The 26357-nt window shown below is 34.4% G+C and overlaps 1 protein-coding gene across 1 annotated transcript; it reads left to right on the top strand.

Annotated features, from left to right (window-relative positions):
* Nucleotides 1–26278, top strand: WDR27 (WD repeat domain 27; the record flags this gene model as incomplete). The annotated part of the gene is made up of 15 exons (XM_010290369.1): nt 1–125; nt 1645–1758; nt 3802–3853; nt 4982–5052; nt 5957–6071; nt 7367–7499; nt 10553–10656; nt 11073–11140; nt 12092–12225; nt 14202–14278; nt 15824–15902; nt 16439–16510; nt 17697–17800; nt 20685–20774; nt 26157–26278. Coding segments are annotated over 15 exons (1460 nt in total), but the record flags the coding sequence as incomplete, so codon positions are not given.
* Between the last annotated feature and the right edge of the window lie 79 nt (nt 26279–26357).

The following is a 26357-nucleotide window of genomic DNA, read 5'->3' as shown; positions in this document are numbered from 1 at the left end:
GATTAACACCGCGAGGAATTGTCATAGGAACTCTTTTGGGAATGGTGCTTCATGTAAGATTTAGTCCGGATGATCAACAAGTGGCAGTATGTGCTGGAAATGGGATCTACATGTTAAATGCAAAGGTGAGATACTATTCTTTGTAGCTGTGGTGCTGGTATTTCTTTATATTATTCACTTTCAAATATAATAATGATACAGAAATGTCAGAATAATTACACAAAAACATTAATTTTTATCATACAGATGAAAATAAGTAATATATAATGCTTGAAAATGCATCATATACCAGAGAGAAAACTAGATTTAAAAAGTTGAAGTCAAACAATGTCTCAATAACTTAGAAGAAGAAAACATTCTGCAGACATGAAAAATTACTCCTATATCATTCATTCTGAAGAAGCAAATGTAGTGCATATAGTGGTTTTGTTAGCAGGATGATATCACAGAATCATTAAGATTGGAAAGGATCTCTCTTAAGATCATCAAGTCCAACCATCAACCCAACACCACCATACCCCCTAAACCATGTCCTGAAGCGCCACAACCACACGTTTTTTGAGGCCCTCCAGTGATGGTGACTCCACCACTTGCCTGGGATGCCTGTTCCAATGCTTGACCACTCCTTCAGTAAAGAAAGTTTTCCTAATATCCAAACTAAACCTCCCCTGGAGAAACTTGAGGCTGTTTCCTCTCATCCTATCACTAGTTACTTGCGAGAAGAGACCAACACCCACCACCTCCTTTCAGTAGTTGTAGAGAGTGATGAGGTCTCCCCTCAGCCTCTTCTCCAGACTAAACCACCCCAGTTCCCTCAGACGCTCCTCATAAGACTTGTGCTCCAGACCCCTCACCAGCTTCATTGCCCTTCTGTGGACATGCTCCAGCAACTCAATGTCCTTCTTGTAGTGAAGGGCCCAAAACTGAACACAGTATTCAAGGTGCGGCCTCACCAGCACCAAGTACAGGGGCACTATCACTTCCCTACTGCTGCTGGCCACACTATTTCTGATTCAGGCCAGGATGCTGTTGGCCTTCTTGGCCACCTGGGCACACTGCCAGCTCATGTTCAGCCAGCTGTCAACCAGCACCCCCAGGTCCTTTTCTGCCAGGCAGCTCTCTAGCCACTCCTCCCCAAGCCTGTAGCATTGCATGGGCTTGTTTTGACCGAAGTGCAGGACCCAGCACTTGGCCTTATTAAACCTCATACAGCTGACCTCAGCCCATCGATCCAACCTGTCCAGATCCCTCTGCAGAGCCTTCCTGCCCTCGAGCACATCAGCACTCCCACCCAACTTGGTGGTGTCTGCAAACTTACTGAGGAAGCACTCGATACCCTCATCCAGATCATCGATAAAGACATTAAATAAGACTGGACCCAGTAGTGAGCCCTGGGGAGAACACAACTTGTGACTGGCCGCCAACTGGATTTAACTCTGTTCACCACAACTCTCTGGGCTCGGCCTTCCAGCCAGTTTTTATATACAGAGCTGCAGTTTCAATAAGAAAAAACGTATTTAATTAATATTTTGAATCCAAATCTGACAATTTTTAGCAACAGTTATTAATTATTAAAACATTTAACTATTTGTAATTTATTGGTTGAAATCTAATCTGTTTTTATTTTGACTTGACTAATCACAGAATGAAGCTATACTGGCTGAATTGGATGGACACCTGGCTCCAGTGACTGCTGCTGAGTTTTGCACATGGGAGAAAAGTATGCTTATATCAGTGTCAGAAGACAGAACCTTTAAGGCAAGGAAATCATAAACCTGCATTATTAAAAATATAATTTAGTGAATATGTGAAGTAGTCTTTTTTTTCCTTTTAAATATTTTCTGAAGATTAAGCAAACACACCTCTGACTTTATAGAAATTAGGACATTGCTCTTAGAGTAGCTTGGGAAATTCTTGTAAAAATTAATTACTCTTTTTTAAAAGAACAATGCAGGTTTTGTATATTCAAAACTTTCTACAGTTAAGTGTGAACTTTGGTGATTATTATAACCTGGCAAATGGAAAGAAAATATTTGGATCAGTTTGGCAGTAACTGAAGTATTTCAGTATGCTGAACTGAATGAAAGCATTTCACTTTGAATCTTCTGACAGTGACTGGAATTTTCCCTTTTGGGAATATTGGTTTGGGTTTGGGTTATTGCATGCAATGGCTGTGTTATTGCATACTGGTAGGATTTTTTACCAGACAACATTTTATATGATGACACTATGGATTGCTGCTGCTGTATATAATGGCAATTGAAGACAACTTAGGCAGTGAGGGGAAACAAGGAGCCTGAGTGAACCCAGGTGTATCTTCCAGGAGATACCGAGTTGAATGCCTTGATTAGATACAGTTTAGTCTACTCCTGATTGTCCTCTATATGATTCTAAACATATCCCAACATTTGGTTCTACAAGCTAAAGTAAAATTAAAGTTTGCTATATCAAAAGTTGATTGTGGGTTTTTTGTTTTTGTTTGTGTGGGGTTTTTTAAATTTAATTTTGTGTAACTTTTTGTTCTGGAGAAAATGTGATTTTGATTTTTGTCCTGTCCTTGGACAAAAAAAATGCAAAGATTGAATTGGAATTTTAGGAAATATTAATAATCCTGACTTTCTCATTGATTGTTTCTTATTTAGATTATGTTGATCTAAGAAAAGAAATCAAGGTAAAAATGACTGAAGGAAAAGATTTATATGCTTCTTCATATTGAGTTAGTGAAGACTTGATAAATTATACAAAATCCCAATGAATAAATTTTGGTGGTGTGTTTTTTGATTTTTTTTTTTATCTTCCATAAATATTGGGACTAAAATGACAATCAAATGAAAACATTTTGCAAGTCTCTCAAATAATTTAGGAAGTAAATCTTCAAGTTTTAATTTCTCTGCCCGATTCTGCAGATCAGGAGTAATTCTCTGAGGCCAGCCATGCTGGAGTCTATGATAGTTGTCTCCTGTGATTGTGGGACTTGCAGTGCCCAAAACCTTATGCTCCCCTAGTCCTTTTACTTGGCTAAAGAAGTGGTGAACCAGGTGAGCATCTCTTCAGATAAATTTGTGAAACAGGATCTTAGGAAACATATTTTCAGAAGAATGATGTTTACATTCAGAGAGAAATGAAACATGAACAAAGAGAAAAGCTTGGGAGCTAAGCAAAGGCTCACAGCCACATTTAGAAAGTAGGGACAGTCTGTCTGTGATTTTTTCAGTCCCAGCTGTGATAGGTATGATAAATGTAGTGGAAGTATTTGTGGAGAGAAAGGCTTATAGAAGTAGAAACATGAAAGGGAAAATTTGGTTTTATTTAGCTTCCTTAATCAACTATTAAGCATAGAATACATCAGTTAGAAACAGTCATGTTAGTAATGAAAGTTAAAATATGCGGGTCTATAGATCATAATAAGTATCATTGTTATTAGTAATGACCTTTTTTCCCAGAGCCCAGTATAAAAATTGTGAAATTATGCAAGTTCCCTGTGTGAAATCTAGAACCAGCCCAAGTATGCCTTTTCATTAATTCAGCTTGTCACTAAGAGATCAGCCTAAGCAAAGATGATAATAAGTACTTCTAAGTACTTTGTGTATCCATACCAGGTGTGTTTCAGCTTTTTCACTATGGATATTTATCAATTAAACAAAGCCTTACGTAGTTAGAAAAAAACACTGCAAAAAATTCTTACCATATTGCATCACTTTCAATGGCTGCATTTCTTTGTTTTCACCACATGATGTGGTTGAAGTTTGTGTTTTCCATAAAGATCTAAGTAGGTGCCTATCTTTACTTTTTTTCCTAAAGGTGTGGGACTATTCTACCGGCCAGTTAATATATCAGTCAGGAGTATTAACGAGTAAGTTTTCTTTTTTATGTATAATTTTTCATAGCAAAAAAAAAAATCTTCTCTCTAAACAGTAATATAAAACTGTTACAGAAATATTTAGTTGATTTAGTGAAGATAGTCCTAGTAGACTAGGTAGTAGTAAACATATTATCCTTTTAAATCCAGTAGTAAATGTATTTTCCTTTAACGTGTACTTCTGGGTAGATAGTTTTAGTGTACTTTCCTAAACTACTCTTTTTGTACAGGGTGTGCATATAACTGTCACCATTTACTAAGATGTGCAAATGAAGCCCTCTTGTTTTGTAGAGAGAGTTCCACTGACTGAGTATGATGTGCTTGTTTTCTTTCAAGTTTTGTATATGACGTGGAACGATATACTTTAGGTATACTATATGTAGATTTATTAGCAGTATCTGTAGCTGATGACATACATTGTCTTTAAAGGTGAAAGCTACTTTTGTAGAAAGATGAGAGCAAAAGGAGAGAAGAGGAGGGCAAGTGCTGTCTCCAGTGCAGCAAGCACTTTTCCTACAGGAGCCATGTAGCTTTCAACAGGAGCTGCTCAAACTCCCTGTTGGTTGTTCCTGCTCATGGTGCTTTTAGTGGTGATTGGAGCACACCTTGGGGGGCATGAGCTGTGTGGAGATTGTTGGCTAAGCTTTGTGCATGCATATTACTGAATGACTTCATGTGAACTAAAAGCTAAAACCACATAGTAAGAAAGGAGAGGAAGAAGGAATGATTCCCACCTGATGGCAATTGTTTTCCTTGAAAACCTGCCTTAACTGCAATATCAGGATCTACAGGTGCAAGGTCATGAGAATAACAGCCTGGGAACAATGAGGGAAAACTAATGCCACATGGGATTCTCAGAACCATGCTACAGCAGCTTGGGTGAAAGGGTGCAGAAAACTATTGCTGTGGCAGTTTGGGTGAAAGGCAGGCTACAGACCTGATGAAAAGCCCTTAGCAACACAAAGGCTAAGTCACACAAAGCATTGTGCAACTGTAAGAATTGCAGTAAGGGTTTTTTTCACCCATCTTTATGAATAGAATGATTCAATTTTGAATCATGTATTTTAATTAAATACCTGATTTGTGTTGACTCTGGAAATAATTTTATCTTTTTTTAAGCAGCATTTCCTTTGCTAAGTCTGCTAATTGATGAAGAAAATAAGCAGGTTATTACTGGATGTGCTGAGGGACAGGTAAGAATTATCCATTAAACATAGTCTTTATGTCAAAACAGTCAACTATTATTAATGTATCTGTTTATAAAAAAGCCTCACAATCTGCAGGCATGTTTTGAACTGTTACAAGTTATTTTAGTAAGCATAATTCAATGCTTTGAGAATAAACCATATATGATATATAAGACCTCTATTACAAAAAGGAAACTTTTTCCTGAAAACCAGGGATGTTTTTAAGAGCACAATTGGTGATTACATAAGAGGACTACACTGAGAGGCTATAAATATACCTATTTTAAAAGAAAAAAGGTGAAAAATAGGATTCTCCTATTTTGGCCAAGGAATGAAATATGTGACAAAAAATGGAAGAGATTATGATTTCAACATGTTGGATTTCTAACCAAAATGTGATAAATGTGAATGTGCATTTTGCCTCCTCTCTAATTTAATGTTAGGAATATATTAACATGAGATTTTCCAGCTGTTTTCCTTCAGTGTTACCATTCAGCAAATTGTGAAGAAAAATAAAGATTTAACTATAGTGATGCCTAGAAAGACAAAGGTATAAATTAAATTCATGTACATAACTCAGTGAGCAATTACATTCAGATTTTTATTATCAATTACCTGTGATTTTTAGTTGTGGGAAATAGTCTATGAGGAGTTTTTTTCAAAGACACTAATATGTGGGAACTAGATGTGCAGTTCAAATTGATAATGGCTGCTTTTGTTAATATTCAGTATATATTTGATAATCTTAGAAATGCATATAATTGAATTTGTGGTCCAAGGTGAGATTCCAGATACAAAAATTCATTAGTTACATAAACAGTTGTAAATATTGGACCTTTAGTTTTTATTCATGTAAGCTTTATTTTTATTGCCAACAGGTTATTGCAATTGCTTTTTCTTTTCCTTGCAGCTTTGGATCTTCAGTTTAATCAGTGGTCATAATTACCGTTGTGTGGCACATATCAACTTAAAGAAAGAGCATGAGAAATTCTGTAATAAAGTGTGGAAAACTGGAAAAGAAATAGGTAGCACAGTGCTTCTAGAATGCTGTTTATGTTATATTCTAGTTGTTATTAGCTACTGAATGTGTGCTTTTTATACCATGAGAATTTATTATAAATGATAGAGTTATGAGTCTCAGGCTGTGGCATGGAATTCTTACTGAAGCTGATATGAAGTTGGGTATTGGCCTATCTGGAAAGAGTTATGCATGTATGTCTCTAATAAACTCTTGGCCAATGTATCTGCTTATAAAACATTGCATGATGTGAACTATGAAGTATTTGTTTTTTATTTAATTCATTGCCAAAGGCTTCAGTGAGAACAGAATCAGTGCCTAAAATTTCATCCATTGTCTAAGTGGTGTACTATGCCTCAGTTACCTTTGAAGCTTCTAGGAATCTCTTTTTTTGTTTGTTTGGGTTTTTTATCCATACCAGTGCCTCCATGATATGATATTTCTCTGGCTGTGGCATTTCTAGTGGTATAACACAGAGTACTTACAAGTCTTTAAAGATTGGACCGGTAACCTCAGGAAGGTGATTCCATGTTCCCAAATAAGGCATTCAGATTACCTGCATACTAGCTGAAGTGGGTTGAGGTCCTCCTAAAGGCAAGCAAGAGGGAGCTTTCTTTAGGGAAAGGCAGATCTGGTTTCCCTTGCTTGCTCTTCTTCTGGCTTCAATGACTGTTGTATTCTTAGCTGCCTAGTGGTCCAGCTTCAATAATCCTATGGTCCTACCCTAGTGAAAAAGATTGACACCTTTCTTGTTATTATTTAAAATATATGGATGTTGCTTTCATCTTTGTTTGAAAGGGAGTGATGTAGTGTCTGTGCCTAATGCTGAATTCAGTGTTAGTAGTTCCTGGGTGTGAACTGCATATGCATAATGGATTGGAGACTCCTTGGGAAGATTAAACTGATGTGGCTTTCCATCTTGTGTTTGGATTATGTTGTAAATTTAGTGTCAAGGAAATTTTCAGGCTAAGTGGAAATGTACCTAGTGTATTTAAGGGTTGTTGGAATACGGCTTTCAGAGTCACTTTTTGAGATGAACACAACTAAATTCTGCCAAATCCTTTTCAGTCCTTAAGTAGGCTCTTTGGATTTTATCTCTAGGTGTTTGAAAGAAGATGGTACTAAAAATAACATAGTAATGAGGAAAAGTAATTCAAGAGGGCTGGCTGTTAAGATACATCCATCTTTTGAAATAGAAACTTCTTGAGTATGGTCTTAGTTCATGCTACTTTACTACTTCTAATTATCTCTTAAATACTGTCTGTTTTCCTTATTTCATTGTTTGTTGATTGCCTTTCTTAGGTGAAGGGCAAAATACTTCCAAGTTTTGCAAAACAAACAACATGAGACCAGAAGGATCAGTGGAAGCATCATTGCCTATCCTCTTAATTGAACACTGTGACTTTTTAGTATGTTTCCATAATGAAGAAAACACGTAAGTCCTTTAAAATACTGCCAAGTGTTTGGCTGGAATCTATTCCTGGGAGTTGCTGTTGGTTCTTGGGTTATTCTCACTGCAACTTACTATTTTTTTAAAAATGCTGTAGGAAAATCAGAGAATGTATTTAGTGATCTGCAAGTTTTGGTGGCCTACTTTTAGGCAGATAATATACAAACCAATACAAAGTTAAAACTGATTTCTACTCTGAAAAATATTTTTATAAAAATGGGATTGGGAATATCCATTTTAGCATCTATTGATACCAGTTGATCAGGAAAGATCAGTTAAATAAAACTGAAGAGGGCAATTACAATTAAAAAGCCAAATTTATTTTTAGTTTGCTTTCTTAAGGAAATAAATCTGATGCAGTCACTGTGTGCCTGTGTCAGTTTGCCTTCCAAATTTAAATAACTTTTGTACTACATAACCTGTTCTAGACCAAATTCTGCCAGAGACACAGACATTTAAAAACATGATGTTTTTACTCCTTCCCATGGAATTAGGAAGGCCAGGTAGAGGAGAGGTACCTAAATTAATCCTTATATTGCATTTCTTTCCTGAAGAGAAATTCAACCATATTATCAGGCACTTGGGGAATCTGTTCAGGATACTGTCACAAGCACTGTCTTATAGAATAGCTTGTTTTTGTTGTTATTTATAATTGTAATTTGGATAAATTTCTCAGCCACATCATGTTTTAGGAAACACTTGTTACACCCTTTGCCCTATTGTGGGTTGTACAGGTATTAATCATCTGTAACTGATTAATCATCTATTTAAATATATAAAAAATTTTTTGATAAACAGAGAAGAAAAATATCCAGGAGTCCTGAATCATTTTGTTTGTCTTTATGTCAAATTGAAGTAATTATTAACAAACAGTTATTTTTGATGCCTACATTTTCAGAAGGACTACCATTAAGAGGAAGAAAGTGGTGGTTTTTAAGAAGTACATTGCAGACATACTTTAATGGAATGTCAGAAGTCTAAGGCCAGAAGACGAATTAGTCCTATTGCTTATATAATATCACTCTCAAATTATCAAAATTTTGTCTTCATTAAAAATATAGGTTTGATTTGAATTACAGCACATTTTTAAAGATGGCTAGTTTTCCAGTGATGAAGAATCCACCATGTCCCCAGTTAAACTGTTCCAGCAACTGACTCATTTAATTTTACTTCTGATCTGAATTACCCTCTTTTCATGTATAGTTATTGGCTTTTAATACGCTTTTTTTTATTCTGATAGTCTAGAGTCAGCTGCTATCAAGTTCCCTCCTTGTGTAGCAAATTATAACTCAGGAACAGTATCTCTGTGCTTCTGGATAAAATAGTTTGCACCTTGTATAACGCATGTTTTCTGTAACATCTTTAACATTTGCTTTTGAACTTTTTCTGAAATTCAATCTAATTTCTTTTTCAATGCCCCTTTTTGGACATGGTTGCCTGAAATGGATCCATGGTAATACGTTAATTGAAATAATTTTCTGAATTGAGATAACATCACTTTCCAATACCCACCTGATACTGCCTGGAATTGTACATCTAAGGACTATTTATCCTTTCAGCTATCGCATCACATCTGGAGTTTTTTTTCTGCTTATAAACAACCATGACCATTAAAATTATTCCAATTCCATTATCTTTTGGTTTTACAGTTTTGTATTTATAAGTATTTTTCTGTTTAATTTTTAAATTACCATATGCTGGTTTTAGCAGGTTGTTCAGATTTGTCTGAACAAGTGATCAGCCCCTGATTTACCATTTTGCCCGCAATGAAATGCAACAATGAAATATTTTTGCAACACTGATGTGTAAATAATTATGGGTCTCATACTTCCTTAAGCTTTTTGAGGTTGAGTAGTTTCTTCACAGTGGATGGCATTTTATTGCTTTAAAGTGGGCGTGAGATCAACTTCATGTATCTGTCACTTGATATCATTGTTCATAACAACGTGATAGTGCCACTTCTTTATAAATGGTTCAAAGAATTCACAAATTAAATCAGTCTGTTACTGCTGTACATGAAAGTAGTGCAAACCACAAATAAAACTATACAGAACACATAAAAGTATCACAAACTAGAATTGAAACTGTCTTTCCCAGTCTGCTTTTTAAAGTATTTGACTCTTTCTGTGTGTTTTTTTGTTAATAAAAGAGAGTATTAAACCACAGTGGTTGCTCTTTTCATGCCAAGTTTCAGCTTTATATTTTTCCATACCCTTACTTCAACTCTTGTGGTCTGACTTTACAAATCAAACTGGTAAATCTAGTCACTTTTATTTGGAAAACTTATTAAATTGTTGATGTCAATTTTTATTTACTGAGGCATCAAAACATTTTTATTTTTTGGGAATGACAACTGCTATTTCATTATGATCATCGTATGCTTGATAACATTTTTTTTCTCTGAGGGTGTTGACTGAAATTAAACCAGTTGATCTACTCTGTGGTGTTTGTGAAGGCTGGATTTCATTACCTAACTGCAGCACTACTGCCACTAAGCGCAGACTGAGACAGACATTTCAGGCTTGCCTGTGGTTTTTTTTTTGTTTTTTCCCTTTTAGTTTTTGCTGACTTTTGTCTTGTACTTTAATTACGTGCAAACACACCTTAAAATTTCACTGCTTTTTGTGTGTTCATATTACAGGTGGTAAAAGAAAGAATGTATGTGGATTTGCTTCCCTCTTTGAATTTACTCTTTGCGAATACAGTGCTTTTACGGCATCTTCCAACTGTTACAAACCACAATAATTTTTGAAGAAAAGTATTTCCTAGGCTGTTTTAGAGTTGCTGTGAGCACTTGCATAAAATCAGGATTGTCTTCTGTTCTTTTTTTTCAAAATGTCACCAATTTTAATTGAAATTTTTTACTTTGAACTACAGACTTTAAAAAATGCTGTAAATTTAAAATATTTTTTTGGCATGTTTTATTGTTGTACTGGGATTGTATAACAAGTATTAAAAAAATAGCTCTGTCTTGCACGGTAGTAAGAAAAGCTTCTTTATCATACTCAGATAATTTTTTTTTTCCTTTTCTTTAATAGATCCTCTGCCATGAATACTAGCTATTTTTGGATAGGAAGTTCTACTGGTTTGTTAATAATTAATCTGGCAAACTTTGAATTAGAAGCTTTTTTGTCTTACAAAGGTATGATTATAAAATATCTGACTACATCTTTGTTATCTGATATAAATAGTATAAGAGTTAGTTTGTGAAGTAGCAGACTATAGTATCAAGTAAATGTTTTTTAAAAATTTTTTTTTCCAATTCTATTTTGTATGTTTTTCTGGCATTGCTGACTTGTCTAAAAAGATGTGTTGGCACTACGTTTCTGTAGTGGCTAGAATGAATTTTTATCTGATTTTGCAGTTTGAGTGTTAAATATAAGGAGTGTTATTCTACTACTTTACAATGTGGGGGTAAGTTAGAAGGATATGCACCATGGATTATGGTGGTGCAAAATTATTATGAGTAAATTTTTTTTTCTGCCTTAGTGATTTTTTTTTTTGTTTTGTTTTGAAATGCAAATACAATTTTAGAACGCTATGTTCTTTTTGGTAAAGATTACAGTGACCTCAGCATTCGGTTTGCCAGATCGTGTGCGTTAACAAGGAAGGCAGTTAATGGAAAGGTAGGTATACAGTAAACATTGATTTAATGAATGTTTACCTTTCCAGTTATTTTCAATAAATATTAATTATACTTTTTATTTACAGATTAATGTAAGCATTTGTTTTGCTTGGTGTGAACTACGCAGTAGTTTCTCTGGAAAGGGTTGATTCTTCTTTATGGAATCTACTAGTTTAAATAGCTGTGTAGTTTTAAAGATCCCACAGTTGTATACTGCCCAAAGTGATTAATAAGCAAAAGGTGAATTATTTTTTATAGTGTTCGCTGTGTACCTTGAATGTCAAGAATGATCATTAGGGGAGCAAAGGCAATCTTTTAGGGGAAAAAATATATAAGCATTGTTACAACTTGTTGCTCAAACAAATGTTAGGATGAACTGCTTCTGAATACTTCCAAAAAATCTGTGAAAACTATTTGAGTCGTGAGAAAATGTCTGTGGAAAGTGACTAGCAGTGCTTTTAAGGAAATGAAAGGCATTCTTGTTTGTGTATTCCATTTTTGATGTTACAGTTTTCCTACAGATCTGAGCTGAATCTAGTCCTTTCTATATATTTAATATAGCAGTGTTTTTTTTTTAAAAAGAATTTGTTTGAAATCCAGTTCTTAACATGTTCTCAGCATGTTTCTGAAACCAATCTTTCTTCTTTGTGTGCTTTTTTCTCACAACTCTTACTGCAGAAATATCTCTATTGTGGAAGGTGTTGGAATTTCTGTGACTGTTAGGTATGCAAATCTGTTAAGACACATGTTGAAGAAACATAAGCATATTTTTGAAGGATAGCATTAACCACTTTTTGCTGTTTAATGGTCTGCAAGACTTAACCCATGGATATTTTTGACTGATTTTCATAAACAACACAAAGTTATTTAATTTTCCATTATAAATACTTCAGCATTGGAGCTTAAATTATGAAGTAAATGGACTGTTTTTTTTATGGTATAATTGCTGCAGATTTTATGCTTGATCACCTCAATGTTTGAAGATACAATTTCTGTATTGGAAGTTAACCTTGCTGTACTGGTGAGAACTCAGCGGAGTGATTTTCCTCCATGTGGAAATGAGAACAATCTATCGGTTATTGCCAGGTACAGAATAACTTTAAATGTTTTTTTTCTCTGAGTTGGATTATGCATTTGTTTTCCTGACACTGAAGTGCATCAGATGGTTTTTTACAGTGCTATTTGTTGACATGTGTTGTGGTTTAGCCCCAGCTGGCAACTGAGCACCACACAGCTGCTCACTCAGTCCCCCATGGTTGGATGGGGGAGAGAATCAGAAGAGTAAAAGTGAGAAAACTTGTGGGTTGGGATAAAGACGGTTTAATAGGCAAAGCAACAGCCATGCATGCAAGCAAAGCAAAATAAGGAATTAATTCACCATTTTCCATTGACAGGCAGGTGTTCAGCCATCTCCAGGAAAGCAGGGCTCTGTCCCACTTAACGGTTACTTGGCAAGACAAAACACCATCACTCCAAACGTTCCCCCCTTCCTTCTTCCTCCTGCATATTGCTGAGCATGGTGCCATATGATATGGGATATCCCTTTGGTCAGTTGGGGTCAACTGTCCCATCTGTGTCCTCTTCCAACTTCTTGTGCACCTTCAGCCTACTCACTGGTAGGGTGGTGTGAGAAGCAGAAAAGGCCTTGACTCTGTGTAAGCACTGATCAACAGTTACAAAAACATCCCTGTATTATCAACACTGTTTTCAGCACAAATCCAAAACATAGCCCAGTACTAGCTACTATGTAGAATATTGACTCTGTCCCAGCCAAAACCAGGACGTCATACAACATGGTTTTTATTGTTCTTGTTTTCTTATCATGTTTTAGTTGTACCGAGTAGGAGAAATCACAGAATGGTTGAGGTTGTGAGGTGGCTCTGCAGATCATCTTGTCTAACTGCCCTGCTCAAGCAGGTCTACTGAAATCCAGTTGCCCAGCACCATGTCCAGAAAGCTTTTGAATATCTCCAAGGAAGGAGACACCACAACCTCTCTGGGCAGCCTGTACCAGAGCTCAGTCACCCTCACAATAAAAAAGTGTTTCCTGGTGTTCAGGTGGAACCGCCTATATTTCAGTTTTTGCCCATTGCCTCTTGTCCTGTCACTGGGAACCAGGCACAGAACCTGGTTTTGTTTTCCTTGCAGCCATATACAGGTGCATAGGGTTGTTCCTCCCCAGGTGCAGGACTTTGCACTTCCCCTTGTTGAACTTCATGAGATTGCTGTCAGCCCATTTCTCCAGCCTGTGGATGTCTGGATGGCAGCACAACTTTCTGGTGTATCAGATGCTCTTCTCAGCAAATATGGTGAAGGTATGCTCTGCTCCTTCATCCTGGTTATTAATGCAAATGTTGAATGGAATTGGACCCAGTATTGACACCTGGGGTACTCCACTAGTTGCTGGCCTCCAGCTAGACTTTGTGCCATTGGTCATCACTGTCTGGGCCTGGCTGTTAGCTGGTTTTTACCTCACTGTGTGCTCATCCAGTCTATAGTTCATCAGCTTCTCTATGAGGATCTTATGGGACACAGTGTGGAAAGCCTTACTGAAGTCAAAGTAGACCATATCTACTGCTCTGCCCTCATTCACCAAGCCAGTAATTTTGTCATAGAAGTTTTTCCAAGTGGACCAAGCATGACTTCCCCTTGGTGAATCCATGCTGACTATGATTTTTGTGTCCTTCATGTGCCTGTAAATGATTTCCAGGAAAACACTGACATCTTGAAGACAGTAAAAAAACGTAAAATACACACTGAAGCGCAGATTTCAATGGTTATAATAAAATCATCAGTTAATATTCACAGAAATGAGATTTAACACGTAAATGCAATGGTCTGTGAATCTAGTCAGGGCCAAGGCTTATCTGTGCTGCTGGGTATCTGAGCTGATAATTAATCCACTGTGTCTGATTTGTATTTATGAAAATCTTGCTGGTATCGCGCATATATAGACACACATGCAGACAAATAGCTAAAAAGAAGTTTTGATACCTTTTCCTAATCTGATGTTTGTCTATGGCATTGATCGGGGTTTTTTTGTGCTTGGTTTTATAACTTAGGTGTTCTTTATTGACAAATTCTCCATTGTGTAAAAGTTTAAAGAAAAACATGAAAGAACCTTCTAGTAAAACACTTGGTAAGTATAAACCAACCCTGAAATTAATTAATGAAGTTATATTTTTAATAACAGTAACTGACTTGCAACTGGCTGATACCTTATATAAGCAATACATTGATTTCTGTTTTAAATGCATATTGCATGATATTTTTATTTTAGTAGGAAGAATTGTATATTTCCAGTAGTATTTCATATCCTACATATGTATTTGTAGTGAAATGATAGTAATATGGTATTTTTCTTCTTATAGAAACCTCTGAGAACTTTCTGTGGATTTTGAAAGAGCTAGAGAGTGTAGAATGTTTACATTTTCATAAGTAATTCTTTTCCCATAGCATGCAATAAATTTTTATTAATTTGTCATTTCTTTCTTAACTTGGTTACCTGTTAATTTTATTGTCCTGAATAGTCTTTTGTCAATACCTGCAAGTTTAGGAAGTTAATTTTTGCCTCAGTGTCCTACTGTTTTTAAAAAAAATCCCAAAAGTCTGGCTTCCAGTTGTTGTTGAAGCACTTGTAGCTTCTTTGTTTAGCAACAGTAAAGCAAAGTCCAAAAAATACCTACAAAATAACTTTTTCATCATCTCCTTTTTCTTTAGGAAAGATATAAAAATACCAATAGCTGTAGACATGTGGATATAATCTATTTTTACTATATTAATTGTCCTTGTTGGACCTGTTAGACTGTCAAAGGTTATATCTTCAGTGTTGTATGATATTCTGAGAATATATCTACAGTGCTTCAGCTAGAATTCCAGGCTGCTTCGGACACCCAGAACTGATACCTGTACTTCCCTTGCTTACACCTCACACTCGGGTTAGATTAGGTGCTCTAAGGAAATCCTATAGTCTATTATGGCAAGTGGTACTCATTGCTACATAAAGAGAAAGGAGAGCTGGTGGGAGTTGAAGGAGCTTCTATCCTCAGCATAGGTAAATGTGCCCATGAGATCATTCCCAATGCACCTGAAATTATTCCCTGGGAATGTCAACAAGATTTCCCCCTTTACACCATTTATTTAATTAGGTTGTTTCTGCTGATATGAAATGCTCATATTTGGTTTTGGGCTGGAGGCTGCCCTTCAGGCTTCTTAGTACAGCAGTGTGAATGCAAATGTTATTAATGACTTAAGTCATGTAAAAACCTACACATTTATGTGTACCCACCAGCCAGTTTGTTAATGATCTTTAGATACATTCCATATTCCAAATATAAGGTGTGAAAATATTATACCTAGCGTATATAAAGTCTAAGTACAAAATACGCAACTACAAAACACATTTGTGGATGAATGATAAAGAAAGTTCCTCAGAAAAATATTATTGTTAATTAAAAGTTGAAAGAAGTTCCTACTCATTGATATTATTGAAAGAGGTTTGTTACTCAGTGTAACAGTTCATATTTCTTTCCTTTTCTCAGTAATCACTGTTTTAGAGTGATTGGTCATAAATGTGTTTTGTAACATAAGGAAACATCAAATATTTCTACTGTGCTAGCTAAGCTAAGTAGATATAATATAATGTTAAAAAACTTTTAATGAAAATTAAATTATTTTGATATAGGAGTGAAAAACATGGTGAAAGATCAGCCATTGGTTTTCCATAATAAAATTAAGTCATCAGGTTATACAGCAGCACCACAGTGAGTAGATAACAGATTATTACTATTTTGTCTGCTTTATTGGTGTGTGTGATATTTTGTCACATAATACAGCCATGTAGTCTCATGACTGAAATTAATCACCCATGAAAAACAGATATGATGTTATAAAAAAAATTTTAAAAATATGTTGTAAAACAGCGTTTTCACAGCTTCTGGTCAGTGCTCAACTTCCTTTCAAAATCTATATTAGGCATCCTGTCTCTTTCATATGATTAAACTCTTCTTTCTTCAGCTTGCAGAAAGAAATGTCTGGGAACTTTATATGAATGGATTTTGACCTTCAGAATGTATTATCCAACAAATAAGTCACAGAAAGCAAAGCTTAGGTGCAAACTCAAGTATTAGAACATTAGGAAGTTATCTTGTCATCAATGTGTATGTTATCTTACCTACTGATGTTACTAGTAGATATAAGTAATAGGAAGGAAGTAGGAGTATTTTTTGTTTGAAATAAACTATTTCTCTCATGCAACATTTAATGTTTCATATAGGATAGTCTGTGTTCTTTCTTGTAGAATGACCATGTTTTCTCCAAATAATAACCTGAGGAAAAATGAGGTATCAAAGTGGAAGATCAGTTGTAAACGGTAGGTAATCTAGCAACTCCATTAGAGGAGGAACAAATTAAAATGAGGATAAATACAGTTCTGTTAGACATATGGCTTGTAGCTGTTTCTCTCATTGGAACTTTTTGGTTAGAAGTATCACTGGAACTAAAAGGCTTTGTAAATTTGCTATAAAATGACTGCAGCAAGTGATTCAGACTATCAATTAAATTTGTGTAAGTCTTACATAGAAAATATACACATCTCCCTTAGATTTTTTTTTGTTGTTGTTGCTAGAAAAAAGAACAGGTGCTAAATATGGTTGGATGCATACTTGCAACATGTTCTTAAGCTGCAGTTCCAGTCAGAAAAACAACTGAATGTGGCACAGTGAGACTCATTCACACTGAAAATCATGTTATCTTAAGCTAATGCAAGTTTACTCTAATGGATTTAAACAGAGTATATAAAATGGTACAATTTGACCAGTGGATTCATCATCACTGTGGACACAAAGAATGAATGGTGTTTTTTTTTTAGAGCTGGCACTTTCATGTTAATTGGTGTGATATGTTAAATGGGGATATTATACACATTTTTTCTTTAGTATTATATAGAGTCTTTGTTCTACGTAGTACAAACACAAAAGTAAAGAATGATTAATGCCATAATTTTTCATCTTTTTTAAAAACTATTTATTAAACACTTAATAGCTCAAGACTAAGTTTTTGTAATCCTTGCACACATAGGCAAGAACTTAGATGAGCACTTCAGATAACTTCAAGATTGGTTTGCACTATTTTATGATAGGCTGAGCTACTTAGCACTTTAAGTTTTGTGTGGGGTTTTTTTAGTATCTTGTTAAATAGATGATCAATGTAATTCTTTTACATATGGAGATATTTTTCATTTTGTTTAAGGTCACAACAAGGTATAGTTTGCATTCTTTAGGTATTGAAGTTAAGAAGTTTGATTTTTATGTACAAGTCCGTGTTAATTCTTGATCTCATGAATTCTTAACAGTTGGTGATAGAAGTAATTTAAGTATGACAATTTAAAACTCATTCTGCTTATTATCTTGCATTTAACATAAGTTTTCCAGGAAATATTTATATAACGATATTTAGAATAGCTGCCAAAGCACATTTATTTCATAACTGAAATGAAAATGTAGTGGGTTTGGGTATCTTAATATTTTTCCTCTCTTTTTTTTTTTCCTTCTGTGAAGTAAAAATAAAGAATATCCATTGGAAAGTTCTCCTCCAGTCAAATATGAGAAAGAGATATCTGTTACTTGTAAACCAACCCCAATACGTTGCATTCAGTATTCTGGTATGTACAGGCTTTTAAAAATGTACAGTTATGCCAGTTTGCAGAAAGAAAAACAAAACTTGTGTGACATGGTTTATTAAGGCCATGGATTTACTAGGTAAATTCCCAGAAAACTTTCTGGCAATATCATGTAGTGTTAGATCAAAATTTTTAACTTGCAAAACCATGCAAGCTGCTAACAGATATGCAAAAGGATTCTAATTCTTCTCTGATTTTACATCTTGTTTCCTTTTGTACTTATTCTATGACTTTCCCACCTTAACTTGAAAATTAGCAGTCTAACAAGTTCTTTCACTAAAGAAATTTATTTTCTGAGACATTTAATGTCATTAGGGTGTATTAAAAGCTGAAGTTCTGTTTCAAAAGATTCGGAATACTCCTATTTCTTATATAAAGATTATTCAATTTTTATACATTAAAATATAAAAAAAAAAGAATTCTTGCATATAATCCAAAGAGGATGTTTTTCTTAACTGCTTTGGAGAAGTGAGTCTTGCAATAGGTTTAGTCATTTCCAATCTATATAAATATTATTATACATAAACCACTTCTTAGATTAGCAATCAAATGTATTAACAAATATATAATTATGTTAATGTACACTTTACAAACCATATATTTTTAGAGTATTTAAAAATGTATATATTTATAAATATTTTAGGGACAAGAGCAACTTTCATCTTCAATAAATAAAAGCAATTAGATGCAATCAGTAACTTTTCTAAAACATAGTGTTCCCTAGAGAATGGGAAGAAATTATTTTTATGGCTTCTGAAAGAAATTGGTTGCAGAGAGCTTATTTTTAGGAACGTTATGTGAGCTTAAAGGTAAAGGTTCCTTTTTAGCAAAGAAAAGCATCACCATAGTTTCAATATTACATTTTAAGCATAAATCCTCTTTTACTTGCTCTGGGGAAGTACCATCTTCCTCTGTTTTTCTCTTTGTCTCTCACACAGGCTTAATCAACCACAGTTTAGCAAAAAAAGGTTTAGCAAAAGTTGCAGAGATTTTTTTTTTTCTTAGAGTAAAAAAATCATATTATAAGCTTGTAAAATGGTCTTCTGTTATTGTTGTAGTCTGTGTTGACCAGATGGTTCCTAGCTTTACAATATATTGCAAATTTGCAACTTGGAATTGTGCTTGGAACAATTTTTCAAATGGTCTTTGGAAAGTATGAATCACAATAATTACTGTGTCCATCTTTAACCATAATAGAAAGAAAAATAAGTAGAAAACTCAAGTAAAACTTAAGAGGTTGTGAAGTTATATTAATGAGTTAATACAAACCTTCCTAGATTTATTAAACATGCTTTTGTAGTATCGGAGGTGTTAAGAGTTATGACTTTTTGCTCTGTTAGAAAACAGTTTTCTTCAGGATATAAGATGATGTTCCATTACACAAACCTCCAAAATTCTACACAAAATTAATTTATCTCATTCTGTATGCACAAGAATGTTTATGTATTACTAATTATGTGTGTGTGACTTAGCTTATGTCCCTTATCTGATATACTTACCAATCAGCTCTCATGCTGAAAATACATACTGTCAGAACTTCAGGAAAGTGGGGGTAAATCTGGAGAAGAGCATCACCCTTTAGCTCAAAGACTTTTAATAACTTTGAGTTTGTGGGGCATGCATTTTTATTTTTAATATTTTGTCCATGACTACTTATTTTTGTGATGAAAATATTTAATAACATTATTTTAGTATGTGCAATTACTAATATTTGGAGAAAAAGTCAGATGAAATATTGCTTGTCAGATAAAATTAAAAATATTTTTATAAAGTAGCTCTTTGTCAGTCTGGTTATGCTGGTGCACTGAATAACTGATAACAAAAAAAAGATTCTGGAATGCCTTTTCTTAACAAATACATCCACCTCATTGTGGAATGAATGAATTTAAAATTCACTTTTAGTAGATGACTCTCAGATTAGAAATATGGATCTCTTATCTGTTTATATTGCCATGATTAATTTGGAAAAAAATGTGTTGTGGAATAGTGTATTCTGAACCTGCAATGTGGATGGTACTTGGACAGCAGATAACAGTGGGTAATGCTGGTGAAGTCAAGCATGACTTGTATTCCCTCTCTGTAAAGGTGTTCAGCAGATTTATGAAGGGGGTTCTTCAGGTGGTACCTCTTTTAAAAATATTTTTCACTGTGAACCTAGTAGCAGTGATTTGAATTCTGAGCTTAATTTCTTTACTTTCTCTCACTTCTTTTTGCTTTCTCTCATGTCGTCTTATGCTCTGCACTCCCTTATTTTTTTCCCATTGGTTCATTTAATGGCTCTTTATTATTTTAATTTTTTCAGGAAAAGTTTTTGAGTGAACAGTTAAATTTCACAAATCGCTACCACTAGGTAGACATTAAGGGAGTCTATACTGCCATTGTGTGCCCCCACTCATTACCAGTATAAATGAACAATCTGACTGCACTTGGATAGTTTTTAGGATTACTTTATCAAGGAAATTTATCATCTATAAGAAATGATCCAGAATGACTAATATGTGCCTTTTATTCTAGTATATAAGAAAAGGTCTTGTAAATTTAAGAAGGTACAAAAAGATGAGTGTAAGAAATTCTAAACATTTTTGCACTTAAATTTTGTAGCACTTTTTCATGAAAAGTGAATTTCTGCTTTGTGATGAATAACTATTTTGAGAATATGTCAGGATGAGAAATTAATTGCACACAAACTCCTATCAAATTCTGTAATATGAGTTTGTGATGTTCATACAAAATATGTGTTAAACATATGAAATAAATATCTGGTGTGTGTTTTGTTGTAGTGTCCTATATGATTTTTATGATTAAAAGAAACAGCATACTAGGTCGTTGCTTTCAAATATAAATCATGAGACACTCTTCTTTATAGGGGATGGAGAGATGCTGGCTTGCGGTCTGGCTGACAAGACGGTACTGATATTCAATTCCAATCTCACTGATACATATAATGTTTTTTCAGGTAAATTTATGAATTATATTATTAAGAAATATATAATTGAGTTTAACCCAAAATGGCATAGTAATTAAAAGTTTCCACTTACATCACCTTGAGAAGAATGGGGGAGAGGGGATACTGCTGATTCAAGATGTTATTTCTCTGATTGGTTTATTTTGTTCTAGGATTAAACTGCCTACCAGGTTTTCCAAAAAAATTGACTGCAATGACTTGGCAAAAAATGTGGTTGGTTTGCAGCTCCAGACATCTAAAGAACAACACTCTGAAGAAAAAAAAAAAGGGGGGGGGATTAGTCTTATGGAGAAATCTATATCTGCAAAAGTGTATGTGTGTGCAAACATGCACACAGGTGCATTAATTAACATAAATGAGGCTTAAAAATTAATTCCAAGTTTTTTACAAGGGCTATCTGTTAAAGTTTTAATAACAGCAAATGTTAAGACTTAAAATTCATATAGCAGGACTGACTTACTGTGGAAGTTCATAATGGAAGGTGACTGTCATTTACTAGCAGACCTTAATAAGTGTAAAAGTAGACTATTTTAAGTTATTTTAGAAAACTATTTCTAAGTAAAAACTCTGATAACTGATTTCTGAGAACTGTTTTGGGGTTTTTTTGAGTAATTTTCATTGTATTTTGTGGAAGAAACTGTGGCATTGTGGCCAGTAATGGAGGTAACATTACTGAAATTTTCCTCTGTGTGTGGGGAAATTGATGAAAATATGCCTTATGGGCAGGGTGGTTAGGCTTTTTTTCCACAGTAGAAAGTTCATGAATTTTAAAAAGTGTTTTTCTTCATGTATCGCCAACTAATTTGAGAAAATTCAGAGTGCAAGTCATATAAACTGCAGGCAGGAATACTGTTTTGAGGTTTCATTGACATAATTTTGGTATTTAGGTAATAATGGAACAAAAGCAGTAATTTGTCTAAAGGGACCCCATATATATGAAATATATTTAACATTGTTTTAGAAAATCAGGATTTCTAAAAAATTCAATTAACCAAAAGAAATCAAAATTCTGTGTTTCCTTCCATGGAAAATTCCATAAAAATAATGATACAGTACTGCTACAGTATCTTGTACACAGCATATTAAAAAAGTTGTGCCCAAAGAATGCAGTGTTTCTTCAGATTATTAACACATTTTTCTTAAGTAATCTGAAGCAGCTAAGATGTACATGACTTTCAAGAACTTTAAAGTCTTTTTTTTTTTTTTTTTTGGTAGCAGGGATACTCTGCAACACTTATGTTCTACTTCATGTTCAAAATTGTTCCCTGAGTCTATAAATTATCATTGTATGGTATGTGTTCTGTAGCTGTTCTTTGCAGTTTGTCTTTTGCATTGAAGATCCAGTTTCTTTGTCTGTGAATCACTAACAAAAAGTTAAACGGGCTGGTTTTACTTGAATGCATATAGAGATTAGGTGCTGCAGAAAGTGACATTTCAATTCTGTGAAATACTTTTTTGGGGATTTTTTTTCACTGGACTTTGTTTTTTTTGCAGACTTAATTGATTTTTTGACTGCTAATAGCTGGGTTTTATCTTTGTTTCATCTCAGGGGAAGATACTAATTTAATTGGCTTCATTGCATCTATACCTCCATATACTTATTACACACTAAATGATATGTAAGGAATGGCTCAATACTGGCAATACCAGAAAACATAGACTTTAATAAGAAAAAATAGTCATCTTAGCAGACATATTAGAAAGCAGAAAAAAATAGGTTAAAATTTACCAGTTTCTAAATTTGAAAGAAAACCTTCATTCATGTTACTCTGTAAATCATGAAGGAAACGGTACTTAGGTTTTAACACATTATTAATGAAAGGCTTTGTCTTTCTATGAAGTAAAATTAAATATTATGATTTTATAAGATATTTCAACATTCAGAGCTCCCTAAAATACTGCAATACTCTGCAAATGGAGGCTACTTTATTGTGATGAGAAGAGTAGTGACCTGCACCAGACTTCATGCTACTATAGAGAAGCATTTTCTGGTGCCAGTAGTTAAGGTGTCAAGTACTAGTTCTTTGTCTTGCTTTAAAGCAAGAAAAGAAAAGAAAAAAAAGTATTTTCTTTTCATTAAAAACCATGATTCATTGCTCTTACTCAGAGCTGCAATCAATGGTAATGTAAAACTTTCTTTTTTCAAGAAATAGCAATGCTATCTATTCTGTTAAAAATTTCAATTTCAAGGCAGCTGAATATAGTTGACTATCGAAAATCATATTTTTATAATACACCATCAGAGAAGAGTGGTATAACAACAACAATCTTACTATAAGCCCAATTTATTCAGTTTTATTTCCTGAAGTGCTCAGTTACATTTTTAAGTAATTCTGCATTTGTCTTCAGTGTTGGCTCTTCAAGTGTCTCTCCTGTAATGAAGTGCAGGTAATATTGGCCAGCTTTAAAAGAGTTACAGCCAGCATGGCCTTTTTGAAGTCTCTTTCAAAACCAGCTGCTGTCCTTCTCAATGTGCTTCAGGACTGGGGAATCCTGAGTAACACCTGTTTTGAAGCTTACTGGCCTCTTGCAAGCCAGCTGGCATCTCCTTTGCTGTGCTTTGGGATTGGGGGACCTGGAGTGCAGAGATTCTTAAGCTTTTTTCAGGGCTCTTCTAATTTTCCAAACCTCAGATTTTCCTAAAGTTTCTCATGTTCCTTACCACTTTGGAAAACTGTTTGGTATGTTTTGGTAAGCTTTTTCTTTTTTGTTTGTTTGTTTGCTGCTTTAATTCAGGTAATTCAAGGCTTCCAAATGGTTTTACAAAGCCAAAGCCCCCAAATAAATCTTTGTGTTAAGAATGCATTGTGTATAGTACTTACATATGTACTTATCCAGTACCTATGCAGTTTTCTGGTGAAAATTCTACAGGTGTTTGATAACTGGGAATTAAAATATCTTTTTTATAAGACTTTTTGTAGATATATGTTGTCAGAGAAGATCTTAATTGCTGAGAAATTGAGTAGCCTTCCTGTAATTCAAAGCAATCAATATTTTTCTATAAAACTTCAGTTGACTAAAGAGAAAATGTGCACAAGAGGGCAGCATAAGAACTTTGAATGTTTTAAGACCAGGTGAAATTCATCAGACTTCATCTGGAAAAATTAGAATAATATAGTCCAAAGTTTTGTTAATTTTGTTTGACATTTTCTTCTTTTTTTATCTTTTAGATAAGCTTCAATATGATTTTAGATCAAATTAATAATTTTTAGCTTCTGGATGATGTTTCTGGCTTTTGAAATTTGTTCTTTGTAAGTTTCTAATCTTGTGTTTAACTGTGTGACACCAAACTGGAAAGTCTGCTTCTTGTGGAAGCTTTTTACTATTAACTGGAGTTTATAATACTTTAAACCATGATTTTTAAATGAGCAGTTATGGTTTTTTTTAATCTAATCAAACAGTCCTGCAGAAGCTGTTGTAGTGGCATGTTTGTTGTTGTTGCAAAACCAGCTAGCTCAGTAATAAAAGCCTAATGAATAAAGTATTGCAACTATTTGCAAGGTCTTAAGTAGTTTCCAGATCATGTTTAATAAAAAACTTCACTATAATATAATACTCAGATTGTCTTTTCAAGTAATACTGTATCTTTTCTTAAATTGAATTTCAAGGGTGTTTCTTGAAAAATCTCTTCCAATAGCTGTCAAAAATATAGAGTTATAATTACCTGTCGATGAATCAGATTGGTGATTCTTTTGTAACTGCTTATATTTTGTGTTTTAAAACACTGAACTTTGTCGAAGTCAGGTGTTCTGTTGCTGAGATTTCTACAATAAGTAAATACTTATGAGCTGTGGTGAGTTCCTTTAGTGCTTTATGTGATAAAATCCTTCTGGATCTCAGTAGCCTTGACTTCCTTTTAAAGCATCATCCAGTCAATTACACTGTCGTCTTCTGGACTATATGGCACTTTGCAGCTCTGTAAAAACAGTTTCTAAGCTCTTGAAGTTAAACATTCAAAATGAAGTTCATATGAAGCCTGATTCAGATCTTGAAGGCCTTCAATGCTAGTAACCATCCTGGGATTCAGAATTTTTCTTTGGGCTGAACCTTTCCACACCAGTACACTTCGTGTAGGTCTATGACAAAAAATAAACCAATATTTACAAGCTCCAGTGTGGTAAGTTCAGTTTTGCTGGACTTCCAACCCTCTGTTATTAGGGATGGGTAGAGACAAAGCAATCTAGGATGAAACACTCAGGACAGCTTATTAGTCAGAGCACAATAACACATAATCATCAACACTGTGGGCTAGATGCCAGGCTTTGGGCCTCTCTGTGAGCCAAATACTGGCTAGAAAGCAGATGCAAAGTGCTGTGGTCTTGCATGATGACCATCCTATTTTGCCATTTGGGTATAGTAGCAAGTTATAGGGCTCTGGACCTTAACCATCCCCGTTGCGCTTTGAAATATTTGGTAGCCAGGTTGTCAGCGATGGTTGTTTTCTTCACTCTATTACCAAGTGGAGAGTGAAGTCAGATTAAACGCTTCCCTCAACATCCCTCTTTGGGTAGTCTTTTTCGGACTGTTGTTTGGACCTCTGTGCATCAGGAGATAGATTTTCTGTGCCTTAAAACCTTGATTAGAAGCATTAGGAGTTGATGGTCAAACTTTTTTTCTGTGGAGGTTTTTGCCAGTTTGGAATAATTTTAATCCAATTCAGCACTTCAATCTGAGACAGTTAACAGTTGTATTTTCTCATCTTTTTCATTAAATATTATCAGCAAGACTCTCTATTAATGACAACAACCTTATAACCACTCCTGTGCTTTAAATTCAGTTTGGTGTGGACATAGAATTTGTTATATATTACTGTGAGGGCAAAGATCTGTGAATGTGTTTTTGTTGTTAACTTGAAGGAAGTTTGTTTGTTTGATTGTTAGTTCCAAACAAATATTCTATAATTCTAGTTGAGTCAAATCTGAATTGCATAAACCTGAAGAAAACTTAGATATTAGTTTTTATTCTTTTAGAATGTGAATATGTGTAAAAGATATTTTTTATATGTCTTTTATTCATATATGTGCCTTTTATATTTGTTTTAACATTTTCATACAAACTCCTTCATAGCAATGGAGGCAATGTCATACAAATCCATATGAGATTTCAGGTAGAATAACTTGGTATTTCTCTGACTTTAATAATCCAGATTCACAAAATTAAATAATGAGAGACATTTTTCCATGGTGTTTGGTGGAAAAAAAAAAATCAATAACTGGTTTTCTGTTACCAACTTTAATCCAACCATTTGAAGCCTGTACTTAACATGTGTTTTAAAATTGTGTATAATAATATTAAAACAATACAATTAACTCTGGAGAAATGTATAAATGCAAGAAACAAGCTTTATGATATTTCCATTATTATTTTTATTAGGTCATGATGGTGCAGTTAACTCTGTTGGCTGGAGTCATGACAAGAAGTTGGTAGTTTCTGCATCAGAAGACAGAACTTTAAGGGTCTGGTCAATCTGTAATAATGAACCTGCCCTAATTCTGGTAATTAGAAACTCCTGTCGGTTTGGTTCACTGAGGACACTGTTTTGTACTTCCACCTACTTCCATTTTAACAGCTCTG

The sequence above is a fragment of the Phaethon lepturus genome, unplaced genomic scaffold (assembly GCF_000687285.1).
Source record: "Phaethon lepturus isolate BGI_N335 unplaced genomic scaffold, ASM68728v1 scaffold11377, whole genome shotgun sequence".
NCBI classification, from domain to species: Eukaryota; Metazoa; Chordata; class Aves; order Phaethontiformes; family Phaethontidae; genus Phaethon; species Phaethon lepturus.
This window is presented reverse-complemented; position numbering and strand designations above follow the sequence as displayed.